This window comes from Monomorium pharaonis, chromosome 10 (genome assembly GCF_013373865.1).
Source record: "Monomorium pharaonis isolate MP-MQ-018 chromosome 10, ASM1337386v2, whole genome shotgun sequence".
Taxonomy (NCBI): Eukaryota; Metazoa; Arthropoda; class Insecta; order Hymenoptera; family Formicidae; genus Monomorium; species Monomorium pharaonis.
In genome coordinates, this window is record NC_050476.1 from 18,355,594 (window position 1) to 18,376,315 (window position 20,722).

General features: G+C 31.8%; 1 protein-coding gene and 1 long non-coding RNA gene across 6 annotated transcripts; one reads left to right on the forward strand and one right to left on the reverse strand.

The window, feature by feature from the left end:
* Positions 1-4,147: 4,147 nt before the first annotated feature.
* Positions 4,148-12,897, reverse strand: LOC105839308. Of its 4 annotated transcripts, XR_001139289.3 has the most exons (5): positions 12,692-12,897; positions 11,837-12,117; positions 7,976-8,095; positions 7,051-7,452; positions 4,148-4,872 (listed from the first exon to the last, which is right to left on the reverse strand). It is a non-coding gene; the product is annotated as an uncharacterized LOC105839308 (long non-coding RNA). The 4 variants fall into 4 exon arrangements; XR_004964849.1 differs by having other exon boundaries at positions 11,837-12,897; XR_004964850.1 differs by lacking the exon at positions 4,148-4,872 and adding an exon at positions 5,722-6,737 and having other exon boundaries at positions 7,047-7,452; positions 11,837-12,897.
* Positions 12,898-13,046: 149 nt separating this feature from the next.
* Positions 13,047-20,522, forward strand: LOC105839311 (pancreas transcription factor 1 subunit alpha). Of its 2 annotated transcripts, none has more exons than XM_012685524.3 (3): positions 13,047-15,066; positions 16,854-17,173; positions 19,412-20,522. In XM_012685524.3, the coding sequence occupies exons 1-3, from the start codon at positions 14,786-14,788 to the stop codon at positions 19,549-19,551; spliced, it is 741 nt and encodes a 246-aa protein (XP_012540978.1). In that variant the 5' UTR covers positions 13,047-14,785; the 3' UTR covers positions 19,552-20,522. The 2 variants fall into 2 exon arrangements, with proteins under 2 accessions (XP_012540978.1, XP_012540977.1); XM_012685523.3 differs by having other exon boundaries at positions 13,048-15,066; positions 16,854-17,176.
* The last annotated feature ends 200 nt before the right edge of the window (positions 20,523-20,722 follow it).

The following is a 20,722-nucleotide window of genomic DNA, read 5'->3' on the forward strand; positions in this document are numbered from 1 at the left end:
CCAGAATCATGTGACAACCAACCCTGGGTATGGCGTAAGTCGTCACATTTGCACGACTTTACTTAGAATTAACTTATTTTATATATATATATAAATTATATATATAAATAACTTTTTTGTGTATAAATATATAGAAGCCTAATATTTTTTTTCTTATACCTAAAGGATATAGCTACATTTTATAGTAATATATTATATTATTAAATATTATAAACATTAAAAAAAAAATCAGTATTTGAAAAGTGTGACAACCATCCCCGGTCTCCCCTAGCGGATATTAAAATTTTCGGTACACAATACGGTTTTTCATGCTAGATCGCATACGAGGCGTCTTACTATGACTGCGTTCCGATATTCACTGCCAGTACTAAAAATCTATAGTTTACGTCACATATACTGTAGATTTTCAATACTGACAGTAAATATCGGAACGCAGCCTATGTATCCTCATTGGGTCACGATTGGTGACATAATCATCCGAGCCAATCAGGACACGTATTAAGATGCCTCGTATGCGATCTAGCATGAAAAATCGTATCGTGTGCCGTAGGCTTTATATCTTATAAGCATAATTAATAGCATATCGTTAGGAATCTATGCTCATAAGATAAAAAGTTTTGGTTTGACTTGAATTCCTTTTGTATAAAATAATTATTTAATCTCTTTTTTTATAATGCTGAACGTAGATAATAGGTACCTGAATATCTTTATGTTCGATCAGGAGTAATAAAGTAAAGGATATAGCTATTGATGTAGTATCATAATCCTAGCTGTAATTATACTTTTTGCATACATCTAAATAATGTATTAGTAAAAAAAGAAAAGAGTTGATATACCCCAAAAATAAAAACGTCGACTTCCTCTCTTATATCGGAATCAGTTAAAAGACCTTTTTCAGATGCCAATATTGAAAGTAGCGAGCCGTTTTTTCTCCACTGAATTGAATTATATAAATAGATACTAATATAAATCATAAATATATATACATGTATACAAATATTAACTATTATAATATAATTTTGATTTGCGTTACTTTAATTAAACAACATTAAATTTAAATTATCTTACAAATATTAAATAAGTTTAATTGACGGTAATATTATGATTATATAAATATGATTATAATATAAAAACAGTAATACTTTGATAATTTTTCAATGCAACAATTTTTTATATTTTAAGAAATCCAATTTAAAATACAGATTTCGATTGTAATACGTACTTCCAACAGTTTCTGCATCAACTATCCCTTCGCTAAAATTCCTCAAATATTGTCCATGATGTTTATGATAAACTTTTTTTTCTACAATAATCTACACATATCCAATATCGATTCTCATTTTGTTAATTGAGTAATACTAAAGACGTTTTTGTCAACATTTATAAATTGTCTTATTATTTTTTTATACAAAAATTATGATTTCTTCTTTAACTTTTTTGTATCTTTATACACAATAGAATATTCATAAAAGTATTTAAAATAAGATGTTTACATACATTCTTAGTAAATTCGTGTAATATCTTCAAAATCTTCCTTTATTCTCTGCCTTTTGGCGTTAACGAGAATATCCAATCATTATATATAACCATGGTCTCATTACCTTAAGTCATAATTATATAATGTTATGCATATGAACCTAGATAATAATGTATTTGTTGAATATATTTGAAGCCAGTCAGGTCAAACGTAATAGTTACATTGTTTTTTCTTTTGCAATTACTGGCGAATAAATAATCATTTTATCTTAATATATTAATTACTTATAAACAAGAAGCTCACCCATTCGGTGAAACGCTTTTCGATATTGTTGTTGAAGTGAACCCATTTCTTGAAGAGAAGTCCCCATGGCTGTTTCTAAAAAAATTATATTGTTATAATGTATTCATATACTTTAAAAATATTTTTGTATAAATTTGATAATTTTGATATATAATATTCACATACAAATTGTATTTGCATACAAAACTTGTATTGTTTCTTACTATTCTTTTTTTGTACTATTCAAGATAAAATTTTTATATAGATATACTAGAACTAGAATATAGTATCACATATTATATTCAATGTATGTTCACTAATAAATGGTATTAAATCTTTTGTAATGACATCTCCTGCACTCTCCAAAGACCTTGTTATACTTTCGCTCTCTTTGATTAAAATCTCAGTAAATTGTTCTAATATTTTAAAATGAAATGTAGGAGTTAATAGCTTTCGTCGTGATTGCCATTTGGAGTCTAAAACCAAAATATATAATAAGAGATAATGTATAATACTATCAAACTCAAACATAATATTATTATTATTATTTTAAAATTTGTTTTTTCACAAGCATATAAAAATATGCAATCAAGTACAGATACAAATAATGTATTGTATCAAAACATGAAGACAATACATACTCTTTTGTGGGACTTGGTTAGGAGGAGTGACTGTGCGTGGACGTGTGGTACATAAGTGCGAATAAAATATTGTATTTAGAGCGGAATTAGGTAAGGTAGAGGTAATACGTATCGATAGGTGGATAGCGAGGAGTTCAAGAGAATAGGATAATTGGAGGGAACTACAAGAGATAAGGCATTAAGTTTTAGGAAGCGGGAGTCAGGCGGAGAAGTTAGGAGGTTAGATAATAGCGTCTAGGAGACCGCGGGAAAATGTCCCGAGAGACGAGAGAGAGAGGAATAAAAGGCAAAGGTATAGAAGAAGGGCAGAGGAAATTAGTAACGGAAAGCAATAAGCAAGGTAAGAAGGTGAGTTTTAAGAATCAAGAGGAGGTTGGTAAGGAGATTATGGATAGGGAGTGCATAGCAAAGATAAAGAAGAAGGTTAGAGCAATAGCTATAGAATTAAAGGAATTTAAAAATGAAATAAGACAGGAATTGAAAATTTTAAAGTTAGAACAGGAAATTTGGGAGAAAAGAGTAAAAGAGTTGGAGGTTAAATGTGTAGGGGTAGAGAAGGATATTATAGACTTAGGAGTGGTAGTGAAGAGAGGGGAAATAGAAGGGGAGCGGTCTAGTAAGGCAGAGGATAGTTTTAGCACGGATAGTGTAGCAGTTGGAAGAAGGAGAAATGAGAGTAGAAAGAATAGATGTAGGAGAACGAGCTCAGGAGTCAGTTTTGAAAGTGGTAGCGGAGGATTAAGTGACAGAGAGGTAGGTAAGTTAAAGAAATGGGTTGAGAATAGAGAAAAAGAAGAGAGGAGAAATAAATAAAATAGTAATTAGAAGTTTAAAAAGGGAGGATTTAGATAGAATACAGGAGGGATGGATAGAGGATATGATTAAGGATATGATTAAGGAAAAGTTAGGCTGGGTTTAGAGATTAAGGTGACGAAGTGGTGGATAAGCGGGTCAGTAATAATAGGATGCCTAGAAACCAAGAAAATGAAAAGGGATATCATGTGCAACAAGAGTAAGTTTAGAAGGGAACGTATATTCATAGAACAGGACTTGACATGGGAGGAGAGAGGTACACAGAAAAACGTTGCGAGGGCTAAAGAAGAGAAGGATAAAGGTAGGATAGTAAAGATTGGTGTAGGCAGGATGAAAGTAAATGGAATATGGATAAAGTGGGAGAATGTGATATCAGAACGGGGTAAAGATTTGTCAAAGGTGAAGTTAGGAGAAGGGGAGAATATAGAAGAGGTAGTAAAAGACAGAGAAGGAACTAGCGTTAGTGCGGATAGGAGTAAAGGAGAGGAAAGAACGAGAAAAGGTCTTACAAGGGAACCTCGCGAACTCGAAAATTCAGATTTTAATGAAACTTGGCATAAATGTAGAGGGGGTGAATACATGAATTTAGACATTTTTAGTTTGTGCCCAAAAATGGTTTGAAGGGGTGAAATCACCCTTCAAAGTTGAGACGATTTTTGCGGTTTTTCGATATATGTCGTAAATTAAACAAAATATAAAAAAATGTTTCATACAAAAGTTTTAAAGTATAAATACTTTTATTTAACTATGCCATTTATTAAATTTTTTTTTCGAAAAATGAATAGCGTAGTTAAATGGAGGTATTTATTCTGTAAAACTTTTGTATGAAACATTTTTTAATATTTTGTTTAGTTTACGAGATATATTCAAAAACCGCAAAAATGTCTTAACTTTGAAAAATTTTATTTTTTGTATATTAAATACATTTTTACAGAATGTTTCCAGAATCTTTTGAAAGCGTTTTGTCGCTTATTAGTTTTACATTGACAGCAACTAATAGAGCAAGTGGTAGAAAACTTATTGATGCAAAAACACAACTTCTTATTGCATTATGATACATGTCAACACCAGATTTCTATAGGTATGTATTGATACCATGATAAACATCATTATTATCTGTAATAATAGTGATAATGATAAAATATTTAGAATATTATTTTGTTTTGTTTAAGATCTGTTTGCGAAAAGTTTGGCGTTGGAAAAGCTACAGTTTTTAGAGCTGTAAGACGCGTTACTTATGCTCTGCATTGCCTTGCATCTCGAATCATTAAATGGCCTACACATCAATATGCTATTGAAGTTATGAATAATTTTGAGAAAATATTTAGTTTTCCACATGTTATTGGTGCAATAGATGGAAGCCACATTAGAATACGTGCATCTAAGGAAGATTTAGTGTCATATATTAATAAGAAAAGTGATTATTCTATTATTTTACAAGCTGTATGTGATTTAAATTGTTTATTCACACATTGTTACGCTTGACACGTTGGATCTGTGCATGATACTAGAGTTTTTAGGAATTCACCTGTATCAAATTTTATTAAAAAGCCTGACGAATATTTTATTAATGATTCTCATATTATTGGGGATGCATATCTTATCTTATTCATCCTCACGTTTTAGTACCATTTCGGGACAATGGATATTTAACAATTCCTGGAAAAAAAAAACTATAATTATTGTTTATCTTTAACAAGGATGGTCATAGAACGATCATTTGGTTTATTAAAAATCCGTTTTTGTGTACTCTTAGATTGTGTACATTACTGGAAATAAAACATATTCCTGAATTCATAATAGCATGTTGCGTATTACATAACATTTGTACTTCTAAAAGTGATTTAATGAATGTTCAAATGGATGTTCAAATACATAGATGTAATAAAGCTATACAACCCTTTTATGAAAATAATTCTGTATTAGGTAATGAAAAAAGAGAAAGAATTATGAATAGATTAAGAATAAAATTATAAATATAATTTTTCAGTTCTTCTTTAATTCGGTTTCAAGATTTATTTTATGATTATGTGTATATGAGCGTGAAAATAAATGCGATAAAAGAATAAGGCAAAAGTATATTATTTATTTAAACAACTCTGCATAGAATGTTATAAATAAAAATGCCTGACAATAAAATAAAATAATCAATATTTATATTTTATATATTACCATAGAGTAGCAAAATATTTGTAATTGAAACAATTTTACATCTATGTATCACATTTTAAGTAATCAAAAATTTTATAATAAAATAATGTTTTATATTTATATTAATATTTTCCATTTTTCTTAGAAGTAACATTTTGGCAATAGACCCAGTTAGCCAGGCCTGTTAAAATCACATATCGTGAAAGCTTTACAGCAAGGATTGTTTCAATTTTGACAACAATTTTATGACAAGTAATTGTCTGTTGCTTTGTCTTCTAAAAGTTTCGAGCAAATTTACGGCAAAAGTTTTCATCGCACGCGGCTGCAAGTAACAGAGAAAGACTTGTACATAAATATTACGTAGCAAAAATTATAAAAATATTAGAATACGTATAAAGAATAAATAATGTATTAAAAATAGGGAATGCAAAAAGGCAGATGATTGCATCAGCAATGTTAAAAATTTGATCAGTATAAAACGCGTTCGTAACACTCTCGTCTGACAAAAAACTATAAAAACACGACATGGTAAAGAAAATTTTCTAAACAAAATCATCAATCTAAAAATTCAAGCGTGTGTTTTATTTCGTGCAATTTAATTATACTTTGGCAGAAGTGCACTTTAAATACAAGTATTTACTTTGCATTTATTATTGCTGCGATGTAGAGAGACAGAGCAAAGTAAACGCGGTCAATCACAATGCAAGAAGTGCCATGCAAAAAGCAATTATGTGTAACATAATAATTAATATATCATAAATATACCTCTAAGATAAAAGTACTATAAAAGTGCTCCAAGAATATAACTTATTATGGCACTTTTAAATTTATTCTTACTTTTAAAATTGGTATACATTTACCGATAAAAGTGAGCTCAGAATATGGACTTTCTTTTTTAAATGTTTATAATTTTTTGGATGTTTTGAAAATTTAACAAAATCTGCGATACACAAATTCCTTGCTGCACAACTATAATTTTCTCTTTTCTGAAAATGACATTTCCAACTTTGATTACAATATTCCGGGAAAGCAAACAAAAAGATAAAATCTTTCTGATCGGTAAAACGCTGAAAATCGTTGGTGTTAATGTGAATGCATATTGTATTTTGTACGCATGTGAGCTTTGAATAGCATTTAATGAACGATTCGTCCCCGACATTTGTCATTGACAAACAGCGATAAAGTTATCTCGGCAATGATCTCAATAGGTATTACGAATAGAACATTCTATTTTTACTACGTACACATTTGCATCAGGAAATCATTGATAAATCATTCCTTTTCTTGCGCTGCATATGGCCTAAGATTTTGGAATTATATTTTCACTTCTACGTAACGTCCATTAAACGCAAGTTGACGTTACATTTAATAATCTATAAATTAAAATTTAGAATTCTATTTATAATTCGTGTAAAATATTAAAAATATTTAAAGAATACACACATGTATAAAATACAAACATAAAATCAAACAAAATATAAAATTATACATAAAATTCTGTCTAAAAATTCGCGAATTACATATTATTTATTCTTTAGTCTTTAACAAATAATGATAAAAGATATAAATTATTCGCCAGAAAGATGCAATTAATGTTGAAGTATAACAATACCTATATTTTCATTGTATTGCATTATGCATAATAGTGTCCTAAAAGCGATATAATATACATATATACATACACACCCACAGCAACTTCATTGACAAGGCCGAACTTGCTCTAGTCATCAAGCTTCTGTGTTCTATGGAGTCCCAGCCACCTGTCTAATAATGCGCCTCCTGTATCCGGTACCGCCTAACCGTTTCCGGTATATCCTGGGAGCTGGATGTTACCCCCTGCGGTGTCCTCACACGCGACTCCCGCGCGCGAAGGGGGCACGACACCCCAAATACACTCCACGCTCCAATGCACCGCCTTCCCTAGTTTTTCCTGGGGAAACGACCCTCCCGCGACGGGTGCGTGTCTTCGGCATCCGTACAATCGATTTGTTATTACGACCCGTCATTGTGTCAGCGTGAGGGAACAGTGAGAATTTCAGCACTCGTGATCAACGCTATTTTCCACGAATCACATTCTGGATGATCGTACTAGAAACGTAGAATCCCAAGATGCAACTTAGAATACGACATTGTCAAAAATGACCATATTTATAGAAATAATAATGTTATGATTTTGAAAGAATGTCCCCTCTATTTCTTAAATTTTTTTTTAAATGTGTAGCCATTTTGTTTTGTTTATCTGTAAATTAAAAGGAAAAGAAAAAGAGAAAGAACTCAAATATGAAAATTTTATTAGTTCTATAATTTTCAAAACTATTAGTTTTGAAAATAGAATTATTTTTAATTAAATGCCGCTAAAAAATAATATTCTTTTGTTTTAGATAAATATTATCTGTAAAATTTCTAGATTCATATACATAATGCATTTTAGGATGCGTCTATTTATAGGAATAGTAGCTGTGCACAAAATATAATTTTTCTGGTTGCTAAAGATTAATTATCGGGCGGAAAAGTATCATTTAAAATGGATGTCTCGCCGCGTATCCCGGCGCAATTCATGAACACAAATCGATTTCACACTCCCGCTGGGTATAAATTAATAGACACTTACGGGTGCGTTTCGATGGGTTGTTCCGTGTACCAGGTGTTAGGCGTCGCATCATCCTGCCAAGACCGTGAAAAATCGCTTCATCCACGGAATGGCTAATCCGGAGCTCCTTGCTCCGGAAATCTGTGTTTTAAATGTAAAGAAATCAATTGAAAACGCTGTCACAAAAATATTTAAAAAATGCACTTTAAATTGTATTATAATATTATATTAATGTTAAATGCAACAATAAAAATTGCGTAAATAAGTTCTTGATTCTTCGGAAATTTTTTTGTCACTTAAGTTAAATAAGTTGTATAAAATTCTTGATTCCAGCAAATACTAAGATACAACTTGAATCACACGAAAGCGAAAGGCTTGGAATATTTTAAATTTTAAAGCATATTTTACTTCTCTTTTATAAATGCTTTTGATATGCATTTTAATTAAATTTGAATAATGTGAAACAGAAGCGAGCTGTTAATTCTGATTATAATTCGGTTTACATGTATTATTAAAATAAAAGGACATGCTGTAAGTTTCACCGTATTTTACAGCATCGTACGTTTGTTATATTGCAAAGAACGATAGCAAATCTTTTTTGACGTAGGGATAATATTTATTCCGATTGCCGATGCTAAGCGAGATTGCGCGAATCGTCTTGTCATCGTCGGAATCGCATTTAAGCTCGTACACGTGGCCGCGCGCTTTGCCATTTAAATCCGATCCCCTTTAGTTATCTCTCGATCTCGAGGATCAAAAAAATTCTGCCGGACAATGGACCCGTCCCGACATAGTATTTTCATTTCGGATTATATTGGAACAAGCTGTGGCCGCTACATTCGATTGAAGTATACGCGATTAGCAAATGGAAAAGAGAAAACCGATTCTTGGTTTTTCTATTATAAAAGTCATTTTAAAGCTTCTGTATTTTGCAAATCAAAATTTAGAATTGTATTTTGTTTATAATTTTATATGACGTGTAAAAACAATTAAAACAAAATGCATGTATGTATAAAATATTATTGTTAATTAAAATGAATTAAACACGAAAAAAAGTTATAAATACAATTAACGTTGGTTTTAAAAGAACAAACATGATCAAACATTTCTTTTCTGTAATTGCTAAAATATAGTGACTGAAATTTCTCTAGATATCTAATTTTACTTTTGTACTTATATATTTTAAGGATGTATTGGACTGAAATTCAAAATAATACAAAGTTGCTAAAAATTTGTTGTGAAATTGTTCTTTTAGTTTCCCTAATGTACTGCAAACAATTGAAAACGCATCCGGTTGCTGAGTTATAACTATTTTAATCTTCACTGATTTTACATGGTATTCTTTTCTATCTTATGGAAAAAGACGATCTTGAGGAATAAAACAGCTAAAAAAATATAGAAGAAATAGTACCAGTGTTTTGAATTTTTTTGTACATCTAATATATGAATAGATGAAAATATTTGCCAAGTTTCAATTGTCTTCACTACACCGTTTTAAAGAAATAAAATATAACTTGAAATAATTGTGCATTTTCACTGTCAAAAGTTTAAACTCATAAGTGAAAAAAATCGCAAATATGTGAAAAATATCTTTGTAAGAGTAAAATAAGACTCTAACTATCATTCAAGTTTCTTACATCTAGATTTACTATGCGTTAGGCGTAGATATTTAAGTATTTCAAATTTCTTGCACTTTTGTCTAAGATTGTATGTCTGATACACCCTTAAATAGTTATTGTTCTTATTGTTTTTCAAATGAAATGTAAATTAAATGTAAATTTAAAATCTTTTTTTACAGAATAACTTGTATGCATATATATATTATAAATGTAATTACAAAACGCTGTCATAAATGTTTTAATTATTTCAACACGTGTAATGTGCGCGAAAAGCGTTAATGTATTAAATAACATACAATTATTAACAAATGGGGATATTAATTACAACCGTGGGAACTAAAAACGCCGATTCTTTTTTCGATTCTTTCCTGAGAAGAGCGCGTCACAGATGGAACTATAACTCATCCGGGTCCGACGTACCCTCACCTCGTAATTTCGAGGCTGTTAATTATCGATGTGTAATAGATGAGGTCCGAAATGATCCGGAAATGTGAGGATATTTGTAACAGGGTTTAGTTTATTAGCTGCCGGCATCATCAAAAGGAGAATACTCTCTGTAAATTTATTTATTACTAAATAATAAAATACTATTATAAACACTAAACATAAAAAATAGAAAAGTTCTAAAAAATAATACTATAATTTATTATGAGAAAAAAAGTAGAGTAATTATTAAAATTATGGTAAATATTGAAAAATAAATATTACAGTTGCAAATTAAGAAAATAATTTTTAAATTAAATCAGTGCAGGAAAACATATAAATCCGATGTTTTTGTCATAACAGAAGAATTGATATAAATATTATATGAATTGAAATATTGCACAGCGACAAAAAACATATTTATATATATATATATGTATATATAATATTTGTGAATCTCTCATAACATATAATCGCTGGAACGATTTTATCATAAATAACTTTCCCTTTCTGCCGATCTTTTGCTACAATTGAAAAAAATCATGATTGCGAAATGATTTTTCTATCACAATAAGAATTGCATTCGGCTCGAAACAGGTGACATTTTTCTTTCTACTCCCGACATATGGTACCTTTCAAACAAAATTACAATAAACATTATCCGATTAGCAAACGATGCGTGCAGCCAGGAAACATACTGTCGGCGTAGCCGTACGTTATTAAACATTATTATCTGGCGCTTAATAACACGTCGGTGAAATCAGATTGTACCTGTTACGGTACGTATAATTACAGGTTCGCCCGACAGGCCAAATGTCGTCGAAGTGGTTAACCCAGGAAGCAACCCTTTGCCGCGACGTTGCGGCTGCACGTGACTCGCACGTGCGACCACTTTCTTTTCTATTAAGACGAGCTTATCCGTGATTCGACGATGTGCTCTTCGCTATTTCCGAGAGAGCACTCGAGCGTAAAAACGAATTAACAATTAATAACATAAAAGGAGAGTCAGAAATTGCATGAGAGAGTAAAAAAGATATATTACATAATTGTAACTTCTAAATTTTTTATTTTATTTATTTCCATTAATACACACTGTATCGTAGTCTTTTAATTTCTAAGTTTTTAAGTGAATACACGTAAAAATCTTAGCGTAAAATCGTTTTTCTTAGATAGATTTCGAAAAATATTTGATAAAAATACTCATCCTACAACGTAATTCTTAAATGTTTTGAAATATTTATCGTATTTTGTATTGTTCAGCTCATAAAACTGTAAATAGAATTTTATCTTGTGCATTAAATTATAGATTGTTTAAAATATTAGATTGTATATATAAAAATATTTACATATTATTTATTTTAATATACTTTATCTATTCAGGCATATCTTTCTTAGAAATTACAAATTTAATATTGGCAGTATTAAATTGACCACTGTTTAATTATCTATAAAGATTCTACGAAATAGTATATTCCGATTTATGTAAATATTGCACAATAATAGCCAAAACACTATTCCGAAATTAATTGCGCAAACAATTATGAATATTTCACAAAAGATTAATACTTTTTATATCTATTTTGCGCAGTATTGGCGAGTTTCCTCAATTGTATAAAGTATATTATGTAAAGTTCTTACTCACATACACATACACGCACGCACAAACACACACACAGAGAGAAATGTAATATTTATATTAAATTATAACTTGGTGTTAGCGTAAAGGTTTTATATATTATGTGTTTTATACACTATTTTACATATCAAAATTTATGTATTAGGTATTTACGTAAAAAAACTACTTACAAATGTAAAAATAGCATTAGCGTGTTTCACTTACTTTATTCTTTGGTGTGGCAAGTTTTCTCTCGCTCGCCGGTTTATAATCGGCTTTCTTCACTGCGACGGACTTTCGCCCGCGTCGGATAGTTACGAATTCATGAAGCCGCTATAGACTGTACTTGAAAATTCTGCAGGTTCGATGTGAGCAAAACCTATGGTTAGACGTAAGTTTTGACAAATAACGTATAACATTCTACAACGATAAAAACTTTTCGCGAAAATGCCAAGTGTAAGGGGCGACGTTTTTTATTCAACAGTTTCGGCAGACGATTGACAACTCTGGAATAAAACATTATCATTTTGATGACTAACAGCACTCTAACAAGTATTTAAAAGTTTGAAAGGGTTAATAAATTTAATTTAATGTAGAAATGTATATTTCTATATTTCAATTAAATTTAGATATTTTATTTAATTAATTTATGCTCTTTGAGAAAGGTATTTCTCATTGGCTCGTATACTATTTATTTTGATTTTGCTGTTAAAATAAATAGTTATTTACATTAATATATTATGTACAATACAGAGACATTATAATTGTCATTTTTTCAAAAATTCTTTAATTTATTTCATGTCTCTTGTTGCAGCTGCCTTTCGATATAAATTACTTTTATCCAATTTGATTATATTTCGGTAGTTTAACTATAATTCGTTAATCTTTGTTTTTTTAAATTTTGAAAAAATTTTAAACAAAAATGTGAGGTACACATGAAGAAAACGAAATTGGCAAATGCTGTTGTATAAATAAAATAGTAGGGAGGAATGGATTAATCAAGTATTTAACTTGCACGTGGTTTAAGATTAAGATCTTTAATCCATTTGGTTAGTAAACAAATTCGGTAAACTCACTAACTTGACTTAATCCGGTTCTAGCAAAGTTTCCAGTTTGCTTCTTCAAATGCAATCCATTTTCCATCATTTTCCAAAGCAGATCAAACGAATTTCTTTATGCAAGGGTCATTCTGTCATTTTTTTTCGAGAGAGAGAGAGCGTAAACGTTCAGATCGGTTCTCCCGACGGCAAGGGAGATTGTAAACGTTCCGGGATGTCGTTCCTAGGAACGGGAATGACGGCGGTTCCTTATCAGATCGATGAAGAGGCGGCACCGCTACCCCAGCAACCAAGGGGTAGGCAGGCTCTGCCGGCCGCGCGCTCGACGAATGGGGTCGTAGCTGGGCTTTCAACCCCGGCATGGCTTCCGCCTTGCCTGCGCGTCGCTTTTCGATTTTAGTTTTCCAGCGAGAGACCACCTGAACGATCGGTAGCGCGGTAGGTGGTCTGCATGTCACGGCAGGAGGCTGCGGAAGGCCCCGGGACTTACGGGCGCGAGATCGGCTAACATCCGGAATAGCACTCGAGGACACTTCCGCGATGGTCGCGAGTCGTGATGGTGGAGAAATCGTTCGTGTGACAATTTGGCGACGAGCAGAATGTCCGAGTTGTCAGTGCGAGTGAGAGAAAAACTGAGGAGCAAAAAGGAAACTTGAGAAGAGAGACTTCAGAGGAAACCTTAAATTAGCATTACAGCGCTGTGTTCTTTTTTTTTTTTTTACAGAAGTACTGAGTGGATAATTGTAACACACGACGTCTGGGCAATCCGCGAGTATTGAGACATTAATTGTTATTAACAATTACAATTAGGGAACTTTCTTTAGGATATTTAAGGCTTAGGTGAATTATCTTAGTGACAATATCCCTATAAGAATTGCAGGTGATAATCCGGAGAGACGTTGTAATGAATAAACGTAAGGACAATTGAAGTGTCGGTGTAACTGCAAAATGTAATTCTAGAAACTGCGGCATGGCGTCCTAAAGATATTTCACAAATAAGGAGAAACTGTGTGAGATGGAAAGAACAACCAAATGCAATCGTAATGTTTTAAGTCAGATGTCTTCAACGAGAAAAGTCGTTCGCGATAATGGAATTTAATTCGAAGCGTGTGCCATTATTTTTATCTTGTAAATTAATTTAATTACATAACAGAAAAGAAGTTGTGTAGCTACAATATTTCCCGATGAAGACTCTTTGAAAATCTTGCAACGGGAAAATCAAGGAAACCGTTAAATTCTACGAAGCAAATAGCAGTACGAAAGATTTAAAGAATCAATATAACTGTAATTAGTTCCAATTTCTATAACAGATTTTCTGCAGCTGTAGAAAAGTGAATTAAAAATCTGCGGAAAATATAAAAGGACCTTATAATTACGAAAAAGTGGAAAAAGATGAAGACATATAATGAAAAGCTATAAAATGGCACATAAAAATTGACAATAGAAAGCCATTGAAACGAGCAGATATTAGATAATCGAGAGAATTATTATAAAATTGTATATTTAATCTACGAGGAAGCTACGACTAACTTCACTTCGCGAACGAGAAGAAATCATTCTCCCATGTATCGCGATTATAAGAGATCATCGGCGAGAAATCTCTTTGTCGTAAGTGGCATCGTCGAATCGAACGGCGAGCGTTAACAAGTGTTTGTACAAATCTCGACACGTGTCCCGGCCCAGGACACGTGCCGCCTGCGTTCAGAAACATTATCCTGCACGCGCCGGCCAGGCACGTGCCGATCGTATCTCGTCGATCCTCGAGACGTGCTCGAGGGCGCATAGGTGCGATCAGAAATTCCGCCGTACGATGCGACCGTCTACGGGGAGGAGGATTCGGGACCGGGCTGCCAGGATCGTCCGGCGATAATTGGATGATTATCTCTCGAGGCGTGAGATTTCAAGGAGCGAGCAACTAAATGGCGTGAGGGACACACGGGCAGTCCCGCCGTTCTAGTCACACGATCTAGTCGTACGTTTCGTTAAATTTAGTGATTAGATTAATTAAGGGAAGGTGTTGCAATTAATGCTCGATCTCTGAAACAAGAGATCGCTTTGATCGTCGAATCCGAGTGACTAATTGCGTCGGCGCGTTAACGCGACGGTGGCCGTCACCATGTATTCGATGGACAATCTCGAGCGGGACATGATGAACCGGCAGTACATCTACGAGGCGCACAGCTTCCTGGGGAACCCGGCGATCCCGGCGTTGCCGCCGCATTGCGGGGTACCGACCACGGCGACGCTCCCGGCGGTGATCCCGTCGCAGATCCCGTCGTCCCATCATCCGTCCGGCAGCACCGGCAGCACCAGCGGCAGCGAGCACTACCTTTATGACGAGAACAGCAGCGACAACGAGAGCATCTACAGCAGCGATCAGGAGAATCACGCGAGAGAGTGAGTAGGAAGGGTGTTTCCTTTGCTTCGATTTCTGCCTTTCCTTTCCTTTTCTCCTCTCCTTTCACTCTCTCATAATAATTAATTAATCTTTGTCCCAGGATTTGAATTTTTTAATTTGACTCAATAAGCTTAAAAGACAAATGCGGGGTGCATCATCATCCCAGATAAAATTTAAACTACCTACGCTCGCATATTTTTTCGTGTTTCTTTTGCTTTGAATGGATTTTTCAATATTTTTCTGACAAAAAACACGGTGTTTATATGCATCATCGTTTGCTTTATTAAAAAAAAAAAAAAAAAACGGAGAAAATGCACTTATTAATTTATTGCTGGCAGAAAGGATTCAGACACCCAAGAAATTTTAGATAAAGTTTCACCCTGCTTTTGTCTCTGGGAGTAGGCAAATTCAGTTTTGTCTTTTAGAGGTAAAATTAATTCGACAAGATGTATTTGGAGACAGAGTTATGCCATACGTTTCCAGGTTATGTCTGCATGGATTTACGTATTGATTATGTTATGTTTATGAATCCTTTTTATGTAGACAATACAATATATGAATGTAAATTGTTATAAGTTGGATAACATAATACAAAAAAATAGTTAAGTTATAAGATTATTAATGCTTAACTTTAGTATTAATAAAATAAAGATTCATAATATTAAAAATTAAAAAAACAAAATATAATTTTTACAACTTTTTAAAACAACTTTTTAAAACTTTTGTGATACATAGAAGATGCATAAACTATAATTTGCATAATTTATATTGTATACACGTAACGTAAATTATTTTTATATTTTACGCGTAAATATAGCTAATCCTGCGATATTAATTTTCTAAGGTAATTCTAGTTCCACACAAATAGAAAAGAAAATCGTTAATTCAAGGAAGAAATATTTTCGTAAAAAGCAAATTAGACGAATGACAAAATAATTAAAATTTTTGATGTGCTTTATAGTTTAATATTAAAATATAATTTTATATCATCCAAAAACACTTTTAAAAAGAGAAAACAGAAAGATTTAAACAAAACACTTTAAATCACTTTAAATATAAATTTAAATTTATATGTATATAAAACAATTTTTGTATTTTTTGTGTAAAACTTTCTGTTTTCTTTTGTTTATTGTAAGTATCCCCCGTTCTTGGAAATACTGGATAATATTAGAATATATTTTAATTATTTTGTAAATTTATTTAATTTGTTTTTTCTGGAAGTGCTTTTTTTCTTAGATTCGTGGATTTTTTCTTTTCTTAATAGATTTAAAAATTTTTTCGCAATTATTAAATTGTTGAACTTTTATAAATTAAAATTAATTTGATAAAATGTATTTCAAAGTTCTAATTTTTTGGAGCAATAATTTTAAGTCATATACCGAATTAAAGCTTCTTGAATAAACTAAATAATATTAGAATATTTTAGTATTAAACTATAAATAAAATTAAAATCTTTTGATCAATTTATAAATTAGTTTAATCTGCAATTGCCGGAAATGCTTTTCTTAGAATTTCTTTTCTGTCTTTAATTTATTTCTTTTCTCGCCGAAATTAGGAATAGAATCTTTAAATTATTAGATTATAAATTTTAGTTAAAATTAATTTAAACAAAAATATATTTTACAATACTAATTTTCTAAAGTAATAATTTTAACTCATATCTACTGAATTATTTAAAGCTTTTCGGATATCAAATGACGTTCGAATACTTTATTATTGAATAATAAAAATATTTTTGTCACTTTATAAATTTGTACAGCATTCGGTTCGTCATTTTTACCCTTAGACGAAGTCGGAGTAATCGACGCGGCGGGCCATCGGGAAAATGTCCGAGGCAGGTGCAAGTACAGCAGCGGCAAGCGGCGAACATGAGGGAGCGAAGGCGTATGCAGAACATAAACGACGCCTTCGAGGGCCTGAGGGCCCACATACCGACCTTGCCGTACGAGAAGAGGCTGTCGAAGGTCGACACGCTCAAGCTGGCGATCGGTTACATAAACTTCCTCAACGAGCTCGTCAGGGCAGATAAGGGTAACGACCCCTTGACGGGAAATAGCGGTCTCTCGAGGTGTTCCAGCCGGGACGAATCCAAGAAGATCATAGTCCGTGGTGAGGCCAATTTTAATTGTATACCTCTATGGGCAGTTCTCGATTAACATGACAATCAATTTAATTTAATTTAATTTTAACACACGGAAAGAACCGTTTTGTTAAAATATTTAAACATTTTGTTAAATGCACAGATCTGAAAAGTAATTTTTTAATAAAATAATAGAAAGGCTCAGGTTTTTAAATTCTAAAATAATATCTTCTGTAATATTATGTAACACATTGTTAACAATATTTTTAGAAGAGATAGGAAACTTTTTGGCATAATAGATGTTTGTTAGTATCAATATTATTAAATTGATCATTAATTTATATTGTGATATTATTTTGTTTAATTTAAAATTGCGTTTTACGGTTGAAAATAATGCACGGTTTTTAAAAAGGTAAAAAAATATATGTGGAAAACAAAGAAATATTGTTGAGCACTAAGATTCTACTATTAGCCTTCTTTTAATTTTAATTGTATGGAAAATATTTTTGTTGGACAAGCATGATAAACAATCCTTGAACAGTTTTAACATTCTAACAATCAGCTTGAAAGTCTACATAATTATTTTGATAGCCTAACAAAATTACTTTTAGATCTGTATTTTACAATTAAATTTTTAGATGAGCAAAACCATTTTTTAATGCATTTAAACCGGATACTAAAAAAAGAAAGTTTTTATTTGAAATTATTTAATACTTTATGTCGAACAATTTTGTTTATTAAATCTTTGATTATTAACATTGATTATAACAGGAAAAATTGCATAAATTTATTTTTCTCATATTTCATCTCATCTGTTTTCTTAGCACTAAACACACAATTTGATAGATCAGAATTAAAATTATTTTAAATTAAAGTTTATAAATAAAAATTAAGGATAACACTTTGTTTGTTAACTTTTATGAGTTATAATCTTTTGAAAATTGCGTAACTAATCGAAAGAAAGTTTTAACATCGAGAACTGCCAATATTTTATTAATTATAGTTATAGTTATAGCAGTTGTTATTTATGCTTAAAGTTTAATAGCTGGCGGCTAAAATTTCACAAACGTGACGTGTACAAAATATTTATTTGTCTCCTCACTGAAATTTTGTCCGTGATTCGATTTTCACTATATTGCACGCGTGATTCAGTATTTGATAATGCAGAACGTTTGATACTGCTGCACACTCCACGCTATTTCGATATTATGTGCACAACGTATTAGCGTCGCGCGTCGGGCCGACCCGCTTGCGCCCCACGCGGAATCATAGGTCGATTTATCATAATTACCCATCTACCCTTTATTCCGGGACAGGTGTCCCCGTTAGATACGGGGCGCTTCGAGGTGAATTTATTATCACGCGGATAATTGAGAGATTATAAAAAATTTCGGGAATCGCGCGCGTAACCACTAGTTAGTTATTTACATACTCTACTCTCGCAATTAATTGCAATAATTTGGATTATTTAAATTACGAAAGATTGCGCTCCCTCTTAATCGGAGCATTTACATTAGTATGAGAAGCAATGTCAATATTTTGGCAGTTTAAAATTATTTTATATATATATATATATATATATATACATATATATATATATATATGTGTATATTTATATATGTATGTATATATTTTTTTATATATTATTTTACATATTATCAGTAATTTTATATATTTTTCATAGGTTATGATACATTAAGTACCACCGATGATATACGCTGAATTTTCCATTCAACTCATTAGATTTCATGATTATTTAAAATATTTTATAAATCATCCGTTAAAAAATTCATTAATTTATGCATAATTAATATAAGATATCTGAGCTGAATATAACAAATTTTTCTTTAATTTTATTAAAGTTTTCAAAATGGTGTTTTTAAAATAATCTTATATCAAACAATTATCTCTCATTGTGTACCATCGATGGTACACGTGGTGTAGTATCAATTTTGGGTTATATACAAAACTATGTTATATACAAACATTTATTTAAAGGAAGATGGACAAAATAAGTTAATTTTGGAGCAAGTGAAGATACGTTTCTTTTTTATTTTTTAGCTAAATCTGATTCTGATCTTTAAAATAAAATGTTTAATTTGTCGAAAAAGTATTCAAATCAGCAGTGATACACGCAGCTCGAAGTTCACGAAAAAATCGAGCGGCACGGAACATATTAAGACAAAAATCCCTTTATGCCGCTTTCACTTCGTCTGCCATCATTGCATACTTTGGCTAATTTCCATTTCCATTGCGACTTTCAGGCAGCGGTGGGAATCCGTTCATCTCGCACTCGTTGTCGTGGTCGAGAAAATCGGATATCTCGCCGAACGGCATGATGTACGCGAAAGTCTGGACGCCGGAAGATCCGCGAATGTCGAAAACCGGGACAACGTTCGAGTAGACGGTAAATTTGTACGAGGAAGGAGAGGATCGGACAGTCGCGAAAACATTTCTCACCTAGAATGTTATTTAGTGTATAAGGGAAAGCGTTTCTAGTCACTGGTTATGCGATTTGTACCTTACGATCATCGATTCTGTCTCCGATTTTTTGGGCGACGGGAGGGGGGGGGGAGGAAATGGTCACCGATTATATTTATACATTTCTCATGACTTCGTCGGAAAGGCGTTAAAGTATTAAATCGAAGTAGCCATTGCAAGATACATCTTACAAAAATTTGAGTTATGGCAATTTTTTATTTAAAAAATAATATGCGAGTTTAAAAAAAATTGAAACATTTGTCTTTAGTATTTATTATTTTTCTAATCAGCATTGCATATTATGATCTACTTTTGAGTACTTTGAAAGAATTTTGACAGGTTATGAAAAAATTTGTTTAAAGAATATTTTTTAATTGTTTTTTTTTTTTATTACCAGGAAGATTAATTAATGTTTATTTCTTTTGTGACTTGGTTGAAAGAACGTTAAAATAACCATTGCAAAGTATGTGTTTAAAAAATTTAAAAAGTGAGTTTTTGTTTATTATCTTTTTTTTTTTTAAACAGAATTGCAACTGTAGTCTGAGTACCTTCGGTAGAATTTTGAGAGACTGTAAAATATTTGCTTTTTTAAGAAAATAAATATTTTTAAATTTGTTTTTGGGGAGATCGGTTTGTTTTGCAATGGTCGATTCAGTTTTCTCTCGTTGTTTTACGTGACGCGGATCTGCGTATGTACGTATGAAACATTTTTACCGGATGTATGTTTTGCGCACGGAACATACATTGTAAATAGAAATTATTGAAATAGGTGAGTTATAAAATAGAATAAGCACCGTTTATAAATAATTTAACGTAAGACAAATGATGCATAGCGAGCGTCATTATTGCCACTGTGAATAACAAAGCCAAATAAACGTAGTTCCGAGAACTTCATTACGACTATCATTCACCTTGCAGGCCTTCACAAATGGCGGATGAAACTCACATCTTTTTCTCCGAAGACTGAAATCCGATACATACGTGGATAAATAAAATTTTGCGACTATTGATTAAATTCCACTCCATCTATAAAATACTTTTACTATTTTATGTTTAAATTTTAGTTTAAATAACGTATTTATCAAATTAAAATA

What these genes read in the sequence shown, in the direction of transcription:
- LOC105839311 (XM_012685523.3), top strand. Translation starts at nt 14,786, where the DNA reads ATGTATTCGATGGACAATCTCGAGCGGGACATGATGAACCGGCAGTAC. An exon ending in CAGGAGAATCACGCGAGAGA is followed by an intron (nt 15,067 to 16,853) that starts GTGAGTAGGAAG and finishes TTTTACCCTTAG; the next exon opens with ACGAAGTCGGAGTAATCGAC. An exon ending in CAAGAAGATCATAGTCCGTG is followed by an intron (nt 17,177 to 19,411) that starts GTGAGGCCAATT and finishes TGCGACTTTCAG; the next exon opens with GCAGCGGTGGGAATCCGTTC.